Genomic DNA, 12,728 nt, shown 5'->3' on the forward strand with positions numbered 1-12,728 from the left:
CCAAAGAAACTGCTTTTCCCTGACCTTATCTTTATACAACATAAGAAACAATAACTAAAATGCCAAACTTGAACATGTTTTTTTGATGGCAATCAGAACCCATTATAATCAGTGATGCTGTCTACACCGGAAGAGGCGCAGGTGTAAGACCTTTATAGGCATTATACAACATCAGAATTAAACTGCATTTTAAAATACTGATTACAAAGTAAGAGGGTATAAGAGGTTTTTCCTACATACCCCGAAATGCAGATGTGTTGTAATTATGGTCAATTGCAGCAACAATGTCTTTCCACAAGTCAGATGTGATTTCGGCTCCACACTAGGGTTAAAAAAAAAGTATTAATCAAAAAGGAAAACATTCACATATAACAACATACATTTGTGTTATACAAGTTAGTATTCACCATTCAGCTGTGGTGGTTGTTTATACACCAATCAGGCATAACATTATGACTGGTGAAGTGAATAACACTGATGATCTCTTGATCACGGCTCCTGTTAGTGGGTGGGATATATTAGGCAGCAAGTGAACATTTTGTCCTCAAAGTTGATGTGTTAGAAGCAGGAAAAATGAACCGGCCACAGGGTCATGTCAAGGCTCATTGATGCATGTTATAATCATGATGTTATGCCTGATCTGTGCATGTTAGTGTTATACAACTTAACATTCACTATACAACTAATTAACAAATGCTACTTCTAATCTGAAATAGAAATACAGCATTTTTGAAATGCACTGAATTAATTAAATTAGTTTACCTTATGCAACATGTCCACCGCTCTTGCACAGAGAAGGGCACCAGGGAGGTCAAAATAGTTGTCATAAAAATAGTATTTTGCTGCAACAAATGAGTGAACTAAATCACAAATTTAGGTAAAGACAATTATGTGAAAATATGATAAAGATTTACAATACAATTGATAAAACTAATACCGTATATACCCGAATATAAGACGACCCTGAATATAAGACGACCCCCCATTTTACAGACTTGTTTTTGGGGAAAAAAGAGTTTTTTTGGAAAAAAATCTGGTTTTCAAAAAAAAAAAATATTCTACTGATAATTCATTGGAATTCTTTTTTACACCATTTATTACAGGGCTCGACATTAAGCATGTTCATGTGCTTGTCCTTCGGATAAGTAAATTGGTCATTCACTTGTCCAAGTAAAAAATGTGCTTAAATAAAAAGGTTTATTTTTTATTATTTTGTGTTGTAAATATAATTTATTCTGAAGCAATATTCTCACCAGTGTTCAGCTTTGGCATATTGAAATCTGTATATTTGTGATATGTTTACCTTTTTTAAAGGGCATTTTTACCCCATATCTTATATGATATTCTTAAATTTGATCTATACATAAATTAAAATAAGACTATAGGGCTGTTACCAATACAATTAAACAATTTACACTGAAATATCACAACTTAATTAAATAATGTTATGAGATTTGAATATTTGGAAAAATAAGACATTTTAGAAAGTATGTTTAAACATGAAACTAAACCACCAGTAGGTGGCAGCAGGTGAGTCTTAATGAGTGAGTCTTTCATTCAACCGATTCATTCAAACACTGAATCATTCAGTAACACACACTGCTGCTGAGTAGAGGTTAGATCGGGCTCAAAAAAATCAAGCCCGACCCTACCTGAGCCCGTGGACGTTGTGTCCGAGCCCGGCCCGGCCCGACACATTAACTGTAATTATGAGCCCGAGCCTGATTTAAACCTTTTTTCAAAACGTGGGCGTTCTGACGAGAACGAGTCTGTAATGAGCAAAGCGCAGCGAAGCGAACTGGTGAGACTCGTGTTAAAACTAACACTGATATACTTAAATGAGTTGATAACTTCGCTGTTTTCTCCACAGCGACTGTACAGCCGAATCAAATTTTGTTGCTATATTTTCCTGTTTAACACTTTGAAGCTGCTTTGAAACAATCGTCATTGTAAAAGCACTATATTAATAAAGTTGACTTGACTCCGCTCAATAATCCGCAGGCGCGCTCATGAACCGCTCACCGGTAAACTGATGTTTGCTCAAATCCAGCTCAGACATTTATCTGTAGCTTACTTTGTTGTTGCCATTAAACAGTGTGTTTTTTCTTTGATATTTGTGTTTAAATATTATAATATTATTTTTACATTTCATCTGATTATAAGTGAAAAGATGCGAGTGGGTCAGAAATGATTTTAGTGGTTATATTTAGTTTTGTTTTGTAGAAAGCATTTCTTTCGTTTTGTTTAAATTGTATCTTAATTTAAAAAAAAGGTTTCTTGGGCCAATTGCCTGGATTTAATAAATAAAAAGCAAATAGCAGACTATAATCGTGAGGTGAAGTCGTCATGGGAGTGATCGCTTTCATTGCTCATGAACTGGAGCATGCGTCTCATAAACCGAAACTCAGCAGCTACTCGCCCTCGCAGACATGAGAAATATGCGTATAGAAAGCCTGAAATGTCCACTTTTAAATGAAACGATTCAAAGATATTTAATTAAGCAAAGTGCAGTGTTGACGCGAGCAGCTCATGACACAGAGCGGTTCTGTTCAGACGCTGCGCTCCATCATTGCTTGAGCTGTGAGTTTAACGCGCATTTTTACACTAATCCTGATTTGTGCAACTTTGTAGCCTACACAATTTGTTTCTTAGTTGTTGTATTAGTTCTTACTTTGCTAGAAATATATATAATTTCTGATTATAGCACAGCTTTCTGCCCACCCAATTAGACTAGTAAAGTAGGCTAATGATTAAAAAAACAAACGCTGGATCACGGGCCCGGCCCGGCCCGACCCGAGGATAGTGCCGGGAAATCTCGGCCCGCGGGTCGGTGCGGGTCAGGTTCAGGCTCGGGCAGAGAATCCAAACTCTACTGCTGAGACGCGTTATGGCTCTGCTGTGATCTTAGTTTGGATCTATTTTCACTGCTGAATAGAATAACAACGCTGACTTAATGTTAATTTGTTTATGGAGCTGTCATATGACATCAGTGTCATTTTCAGTCGTGATGGTGCTCTTTTTTTTAGTTGAGTGCTGTTAAAATTGTATCAATTGTTATAAATATAAAAACAACCGTTCTGTTTACGAATGTTTAGATGTTTAGTGCAGTTTCTCTGTGTGAGCGGCGCTCATGTTTTGTGATTTATCCTCGAGAGGCTGAGGAGCGTCAACAGCGCGAACTTGTTATCATCAGTTTAATAGATATGCGATTTATCGCGAATATAATACTCCCCATTTTTCAGCCTATTTTTAGGACACAAAACCTCGTCTTATATTCGAGTATATACGGTAATTGTTGCATCATCATCAGACATGATAAAATAAACAGCCTTACCAGACCGTGTGTACGAGGTATTAAGGCTATTAAAATGCTTCCACTCTCGTTTTGGACCATAATGCTTTATGATGTCGTCAGTACTCAGGTTTTTAGTGCCATGAGTCGCCCTACAAATAAATATGCTTTAAATAGATTACCAGCTTAATCAAACAGGTTATCAGTTTAGATATTTCCTCATATACAGTAGGCTACAAATGATAATTTCGTAGAAAAAAAAGAGCTAGAAAATGTACTGAGTAATAATACTCACCGCAAGACAGTCCCGTCCTCTGCCAACTTGACCAGGTTACCATCCTCAAGGTCCACCACAAGACCTTTAAAACTGGTCACATGACAACAAGTAACTTTGTTTGTGTACTAGAGAGACAAACAAGCTCATACTACAGTAACAACTCATTTACTTGGAAACACACAGCTTATATAAACTATAAGATTATAGATATATATTCATACCCGATTCATTTATTTTCACAATTTGTTTTACAAGAATACCTGCTTGAAACTATATTTCATTTGTTCGTATTTCAATTTTGAACATAAGCCATGTTCTTGAGATGTAGGGCACATGTATGTTTGAATCCCAGTGTTATTTTCACATTTCTGAAAGCATGTGAAGGCAGCATTAATGACAGAACTTACATTTTTGAGTGAACTAACCCTTTACGTCTGGGCATGAAAAACATGGTTTCATGCAGGTATTCTTAAGCCATTTTAATTAGTGTGTGTGTGTGTGTGTGTGTGTGTGTGTGTGTGTGTGTGTGTGTGTGTGTGTGTGTGTGTGTGTGTGTAATATCAGAACACAAATGTGTATAATGCCACGGGTATGACACAGGTATTACAGAAAATGGTGAATGTTTCCTGTGATGGGTAGGTTTAGGGGCTGTGTATGTGTGTGTGTGTGTGTGTGTGTGTGTGTGTGTGTGTGTGTGTGTGTGTGTGTGCTTGTTTTTGTGACATATCAGGACAAAAATGTGTATAATAACATGTGTATGACACAGGTATTACAGAAAATGGTGACATATCAGGACATTACCCATGTCCCCACTTTTCAAAAGGCTTATAAATCATACCAGGAGGAGTTTTTTTGAAAAAGTAAAAATGCAGATTGTTTCCTGTGATGGGTAGGTTTAGGGGCTGTGTGTGTGTGTGTGTGTGTGTGTGTGTGTGTGTGTGTGTGTGTGTGTGTGTGTGTGTGTGTGTGTGTGTGTGTGTGTGATGGGTAGGTTTAGGGGCAGTGGCAGTGTAAGGGGATAGAAAATACGGTTTGTACAGTATAAAAACCATTATGCCTATGGAATGTCCCCACAATTCACAAAAACAAACGTGTGTGTGTGTGTGTGTGTGTGTGTGTGTGTGTGTGTGTGTGTGTGTGTGTGTGTGTGTAAAAACTCACCAGAAATCCCATGTAGCAGGTGTTAAATTAAGTAGATCTTTATCATATCCCCTGTGCTCCACCAGATACCCTGCAAAACTCTCATAGATCAGCTGCACACACACACACACACACACACACACACACACACACACACACACACACACACACACACACACAGAGAAGAAGAAATACAGTGACAGGACGTCAGGCCTCGCCATAACTGAAGCTATGTAAACTACACGTCCGATGCAATCAATGCAAATGATGCATGAACGTCCTGGAATGACAGCTAAAGCACGCACACGCACACACACACACACACACTCCTCTCTCATCCTCAATGAGGCCTGCAGATCGAGAACAGATCGATATATCAGCGACTGCTCCAGAAATGCAATGCACACGGAACAAATCATATTCCACATTCTGCTTTATTATAACCAGTGTGTGTGTGTTCGCGCACTATTATGCATGTAAGGTCGTGTGTGTGATGATATGCATATGATAGGACTCACCCTGGAGGTCTCCTTCAGATAGTACCGACAGAGTGTGTGGTCCAGATCGAAGCCAATCACATCACACTCCGAAAGAGAGAAGTATTCACTCATTGTACAGCCTTTAGGAATAATGAAGATGAGGAGTGCGAGATTGGGAGTCGTTACACACTGTCGATGCAGAGGCAATGTATTAAGTCTGTTCTGCAACACGTGGGACAGCAGACAACAATGTCACGATACACTCCAGTCCGCGTCTCACACACACACACACACACCGCGGATCGCCGTTAACGCGGAAACACTGCGGCGCCGGTTTTAACGGAGCATATGAATCTTTATGTCATGCTTGCTTATACAGGATATGAACGTAAGAATATCTGAATATTCGCGCATTTCCGGGTGTTGTTACCGTAATAACGCGAACAAAATGCACAGTCGCACGTCACTTTCTAATGACTGAATATCGGCAAGTTATGCATAATACACAATTTTTCACCCCATAAATATATACTATGGAATAATAGAGATATATTATATAAAAATAAATCTATTTTCTTCTCTAACTGGGTTGAGAAACAGATTGTTTTTGTGATCCAGTTATTTAATAGGAATGGACAGCGTCCTATTCAGAATTTTTAAATGCATATCAATTTCTAACTACTCCAAAAGAATATGCTATAATATTTGATGCAATACCAACAGGTGTCATTATGCTATTCAAAAGTGCTCAACTAAACTCACCATCTGTTTCTCTCCCCAGTGCTATAGATACAGAAATCGGTTTGCCACACTGCAAAAACAGTCATAGGAATATTCATACTTTATTTCAGAGATTGCAGATCTCTTCCACACTGGAATAACTTTGTAAATGATATGAATTGGAAAAGAGTATGGACAATTCCCAATACGTTTCTAATAACAAACAAGGTAAAAGAAGAATATCTATTAAAACTATTCATAAATACTATCCTGTAAACCATTACATGACCAAATTCAAAAGGGACATCGATATAAACTGCTCATTTTGTGGAAGCCGCCCAGAGAGCGTTCAGCACCTTTTCTGGATCTGTTCTTACTCCACAACGAAGGAAGGACTTATTATTGAACAGCTTCACAAGAACGTCTCATTAAAATGGGAAAATATAGTATTTTGTTTTTTCAGAAGGCAAAGAAAAGAGGATGTGTATTTTATTATAAACTTGTTAATTATTTTGGCAAAATTTTACTTGCACAAATGTAAATATCGTAACCAAAAACCTGCCTTTAAACATTTTAATAATGATACTCTGTCCTATATAAAACTTATAAGTGCTTAAATTAACAAAACGCTATTAAAACAATAACTATTTGTACTACATACAAATTGTTTGAATGTAAATAATGTGTGTATATACCCCCGGGAATATTGTATATTTTCTTGTTCTGTGTACAGTTTGTATACTTGAACTTTTGTTCAATAATAAAAAAATGCATAATCAGAGTCTTCTAATATATAATATTCTTCTATATGTTATTAAATAAATCATTATTCTCATGAATAAAGTGCTGATGCAGTCACACTAAACATATTTATTATATAGTTTCTATTAAGTTAGGCAACTTTATATATCGACTAGCCCACCTAATGTTCTATTAAATGTGTAATTTCTTTATTTAAATACTTTTTCATTCGTTTATTATTTCTCAAATGTTCGCACGTTTATTTAAGCTAATTTATTTACTTATTTCAATATTATTATTATATTTAGTTTTACTAGGCACATATAGCCTATTTATTTCAATCTCATTTATTTTCTTTTTTATCATATGTTAATTTAACATTCCATCATGTATTTATTTGTATTATTAAATCTAATTATTTTTTCTTTTCCGCTCTAGACTTTTAAGCAAATGTATAAATAAGAAATCAATCAAATTTATAATAAAGCAAATATATATATTTTAATTGTATGAATTATTTTGTACATGTTTAATCACATGTTAATTAAATAACTTGTTTACTCATTTGAATCGTATTCATCCATTTCCAGACCCTAGAAGCGTTGCAATAGTTTCCCTTTCCATCTCACATTCTTTCCATCAAATAAAGGGATAATTCACCCCACAAAAAATTCATCAATTACTCGCCCTCCTGTCGTTTTAATGACTTTCATTCACAAATGAGAGATTTCTGTCCCTCCATTGACAGTCTAAGCAACTATCAGATTGAACTTAGGCTTTGATTAAAATATAAATATTGTTCAGCGAATATATAAACAGAAGCTCAATCGAACTTGCTTTAACGCACAAGAACAAATCTCATTGGTTCGTGCGGAGGATCAAATGTGCTGCGTAACATGAGAATGAACCTCATTTTAGTGTGAACTGTCCCTTTAAGGACTCTATTTCACAGCCCATACAACACTAGCCATATAACAAATATAATGTGTGATGCATTTCTCGGGAGGACTGGACTTTTAAGGCCAGCTGAGTGTAATAATCATTTCTAGGACTCCATCATATTGGGCTCTATATCATACACTCAGCGCAATGTGATTTTTGCTAGTTCAGTTCTCATGTTCACATCCAGCTCCTCGTTTAAATATCAAATGCACATATGTTCCCCCGTCAGAGTGTGTGTGAGTGTGTGTGTGTGTGTGTTCCCCCATGGGCATCTGGTCTAATCCAGGTGTGTTCAGGAGCATTGTTGGAGCGTCGCTATTGTGAGGAACTGAAAACCACTGCACTGTAAAAAATTATTTAGAAAAAAGTTGCCTGGTTGCCTTAAAATTTTGAGTTCATTGAAATTCAAATTTTGAGTTAATACAATGAAGATTTTTTGAGATTCGACAACCTTTATTAAAATATTATTAAAAGATTTTGTAAGCATATTGGGTAATTGTGTGTTTTATTTGTGATGACGCAGCCAAATAGTGCTATTTTCATGATTTATCACATTTTTTATGTGGTTCAGATACAATAATATTTTGAGTTTCTATTTATTAAACTAATTTCCTTCATTGTATCAACTTACATTTTTAATTTCAATAAACTCAAAATTTTAAGGCAACCAGGTTACTTACTTTTTAAAGTTAAACCAACAAAAAATGTTTACAGTGTGACCATTGACCAACACACACCTGCTCTAAAGTCAACAGTGCAGTATTTCTGTGTTATTTAAAGGGTGTGTTAGTGATATGAGCCTATATGCGCATATACTCTGATTATTACACACACAGGGATGAGCATCAGCACACACACAAACGCACACACACACACACACACACACTTCTGGTTCACTACCTTTTATACTGTACAAACTGTACATTCTATCCCCCTACACTGCCCCTGAACATACTCATCAGTGTTAAAGGGTTAGTTCACCCAAAAGTGAAATTGATGTCATTAATGGCTCGCCATAGTGTCGTTCCACACCCGTAAGACCTCCGTTCATCTTCACACACAATTTAAGATATTTTATATTTAGTCTGAGAGCGTATGCAAGTGTATGCACACTATACTGTCCATGTCCAGAAAGGGAATAAAAACATCATCACAGTAGTCCATATGAGACATCAGTGGGTTAATTAGAGTCTCTTCCGCGTTTGTGTTCAATCCTGAAATAAAGATTCGAACGGATATGAATCAGCGAATTGATTCATGATTCGGATCGCCAATGTCATGAACCCACTGATCATGAACCCACTGATGTCTCATATGGACTACTGTGATGATGTTTTTATTCCCTTTCTGGACATGGACAGTATAGTGTGCATACACTTGCATACGCTCTTGGACTAAATATAAAATATCTTAAACTGTGTGTGAAGATGAACGGAGGTCTTACGGGTGTGGAGCGACATTAGGGGGAGGAGTTAATGACAGACATTTCATTTTTGGGTGAACTAACCCTTTAATTATGAGTTCTATCAACTGAAACATAGGAGCCTTTTCTTACCTGAAATTAAAAGTTATGCTTCTTTCCACTTTCCACATTCATTCATGTGCTGTAGTTTGGTGTTTCAATAAAAATAAAAAAAACAACAAGAACAAAACAACAGTGTTAATTAAGAGTTCTCTTAACAACCTAAAAATACACTTTTTCTTGCCTTAAAGTGAAAATCATTGCAAGAAAGATTCCGGCTTCTTTCCACGTTTATTCGCGATATACAAACATCAATAATCTATGAATAGCAGACTAATAAATGTGTTATGAGGAGTTTTTTCAGCTTCTGCAGTTCATCATAGCACGATTGACCTCAGACAGCAGAGGGCGGCAGCGAGCGGCAGTGTGTTCTCATGCCAGCCAGATGAAGAGTTAGGAAATAAACTTGAAATGACAACAAAAACCTCTAGCTGACTGTAGCGCTCAGTGCGACCTACTCACGTTTAATTATGTTTGTGGAACAACATAAAAAAAATCTTTTGAATTCTGGTAACATGCACTGTAAAAAAATACCCATCAAATTTACGGTAAAAAACCGGCAGCTCTGGTTGCCAGAACTTTTCCGTAAAAAATACGGCAGTAACGTTTTAGGTTTTACGGGAAAACAGCATATAATTTAAAGGTTTTTAATGCGGTAATTACGGTTAATACTGGTTTATTTTACAGTTAAAAACCCTATAATTTGAAAGATTATATAGAAATAATTATGTGTACACAGTACACTATAAAACAATCATGGTAAAAAAAAAAAAATATTGAACCAAAATATTAAGTTACCAACTTTCAATTGAAACAATTGAAATGCTAATATCTGTTATTTTCCTTTTATATAATTTGACAATCACCAATAACAGTGGTGATGAGAATCACATGATGAATCAAAGCTCATCACACGCAGCTTTTGGAGGGACAATATTTACATATAGAAGGTGCACACACAAACACTAAACATCAAACACCATCATGGTAACACACATGATGTTTTAAAAATGCAATAAACATTAATTTAACAACATTAGATGTAACATAAAACCTTAATGTACATAAGTGATTAGAAAAAACTAAGAAGAAACATTGTTAATTCAATGAAAATGCATCAAATGCGAAGTGTCACGTGGGGAATTCTGGGAATGTCAATTTACGTTTTTTCACTGTTAATTACACAATGACCTGTTCTTTTTCACTTCGAAAAATTGTAAATTTAACGGTATTTTACTGTAAAATAAAATAAAATGTATAAACCTTTAAATTATACTGTTTTGAACTGTAAAATAAATGTTTTTTAACCGTAATTATTACATTATAAACCTTTAAATTATATGCTGCTGTCCCGTAAAACCTTAAACGTTACTGCCGTATTTTTTACGGTAAAGTTCTGGCAACCACAGCTGCCGGTTTTTTACCGTAAATTTTATGGGGATCTTTTTTACAGTGTACACTGTAAAAAACACTACAAAAAACTGTTATTTTTACAGGAAAATGCTGGCAGCTGTGGTTACCAGAGAATTATGAAACTATGCGCACTAAGAAATTCAAAATTAAGTCTGTGGTTAGAGGAGGCACAGTTTTTTTTTCCATTTTTATTAAAAATAAATAGAAAACCAGTAAGTATTACATTAAAATGTAAAGCATAAGATTTATGTATGTAAACTGCATATACATTTTCAATGCATTTGGATTATTTTTACATAGACAAATTAATAAACTAAAGATGATTGATATATGCCAGTTATACGTAAATGAAACAGTTAGGAATTATGTAAAAGTACACAGAAAAACACCCATGTTAAATTAACACTTCCTAGTGTTCATGTGTATGCTCACTACTGAGTTAAAGTACCATTGAAGCAGTGTTGAAGTTAATGAGATAATTAATTGATGATTGATAATTAATGATGAACACCTGATGATAATGAGCAGAATCACTGAAGGAAAGAGAAACACGAGAACTACAGCTGACTTCAGCCACAGCTTTAGATGAAATCAACTGAAGATAAAAGAAGACATTAAATCTCTGAAGATCCCATCAGAGGATTAAACAACTCCACAAACAACATTACCAGCTTCATGCATTACTAACCAAACTGATTTTATTGTTGTAATTTATGTTTTAATTAAAATAATAGTTTTATATGAAGTCACCATGATGGTGAGCAGTGTTTGCTTTAGTTGGGCTCTTGACCCTTGACTCTCCAACATTAGTTTTCTGGCTGCTATAACTGTGTTTGTAAAGCACTTTTGTTATGGCATTGAAAGTCAAAAACCATGGCCAGGTGATTTGGCTCTTTAATGATGATTATATTAATCATCATGTAGTGGCTGAATCACTAAACTCAGTCAGATTCTAATGCTTTGGATATAAAGGTGATGTGTTAATTGTGTAGCATGCGTAATAAAAGCCATGTGGTTAACATTATAAACTCATGCATTGTTGTAGCAATCAAACAAATTGCAGGACCAAAAAAAGGTTTAAACTACGGCATTATTTAGACAAACACAGACATCAAGAATCAGTGTTTGCATCTCTACAATGGTGACAAAAAAAACAAAAAACACAATTCAGATGCATAATTTATTCATGCCGCAATGCATGCTGGGACTCATTGGATAGTTTTGATTGGTGGTACCCAGCATGCACTGCAGCATTAAGCTTTTCATTGATTGTCACCATTGTTGAGATGCATACACTGATTCTTGATATCTGTTTGTGTCTAATGATTGTCATAGATTAAAACCTTTTGTGCACTATTTTTTTTTTTAAATTATGCATATTAGATTGCCACAACAGTGCTCATGCTATAGAATCAACTGGCCACTATTATGATTAAACAAAATTAATAACACATAAACAGAGTCTTAGACTCTGAACAAGACCAGCGATCACTAGATGATGATTATATAATCATGAACAAAGAGACAAATCATCTGACCATGTGCTTTCTTGGCTTTCCATGCTGTAACTAAAGTGCTTTATAAACACAGTTAAAGCAGCCAGAAAACTAATGTTGGAGAGTCAAGGGTCAAGAGCCCAACTAAAGCAAACACTTCTCACCATCATGGTGACTTCAAATAAAACTATTATTTTCAATAAAACATCAACATCCACAGAAATAAAATCAGTCTGGTTGGTAATGTGTGAAGCTGATAATGCTGTTTGTGGAGTTGTTTAATCCTCTGATGAGATCTTCAGAGATTTAATGTCTTCTTTTATCTTCAGTTGATTTCATCTAAAGCTGTGGCTGAAGTAGTAGTTCTCTGTCCTTCAGTGATTGTGCTCATTATCATCAGGTGTTCATCATTAATGCTCAATCATCTCTTAATTATCTCATTAACTTCAACACTGCTTCAATGGTACTTTAACTCATTAGTGAGCACACACATGAACACTAGGAAGTGTTCATTTAACGTCTGCGATTTTTCTGTGTACTATTTCATAAATCTTAACTGTTTAATTTACGTGTAACTGGGATTAATCAGTCACATTAAGTTTATTAATATAATTAAATAAATCTTACCTGTTTTATTTATAAATGATTTACAAATAAGATTTTTATTACTGATTCTTAGATAGTGATTCTTAGTAAGTTGATTAAT

At 35.2% G+C, this 12,728-nt stretch overlaps 1 protein-coding gene across 1 annotated transcript in view; it reads right to left on the reverse strand.

Moving 5' to 3' along the window:
- nt5dc1 (5'-nucleotidase domain containing 1) overlaps positions 1 to 5,610 on the reverse strand; it is a 68,563-nt gene extending 62,953 nt beyond the window's left edge. Inside the window, exons 1-6 of the mRNA XM_067418437.1 lie at positions 5,228 to 5,610; positions 4,731 to 4,822; positions 3,588 to 3,659; positions 3,335 to 3,444; positions 763 to 842; positions 241 to 322 (exon numbers count right to left, since the gene is read on the reverse strand). Coding sequence (XP_067274538.1) covers positions 241 to 322; positions 763 to 842; positions 3,335 to 3,444; positions 3,588 to 3,659; positions 4,731 to 4,822; positions 5,228 to 5,320 — 529 coding nt within the window. The 5' untranslated portion in view covers positions 5,321 to 5,610. The remainder of the gene's footprint in view (positions 1 to 240; positions 323 to 762; positions 843 to 3,334; positions 3,445 to 3,587; positions 3,660 to 4,730; positions 4,823 to 5,227) is intronic.
- Positions 5,611 to 12,728: the final 7,118 nt, after the last annotated feature.

This window comes from Pseudorasbora parva, chromosome 15, assembly GCF_024679245.1.
Source record: "Pseudorasbora parva isolate DD20220531a chromosome 15, ASM2467924v1, whole genome shotgun sequence".
NCBI lineage: Eukaryota > Metazoa > Chordata > Actinopteri > Cypriniformes > Gobionidae > Pseudorasbora > Pseudorasbora parva.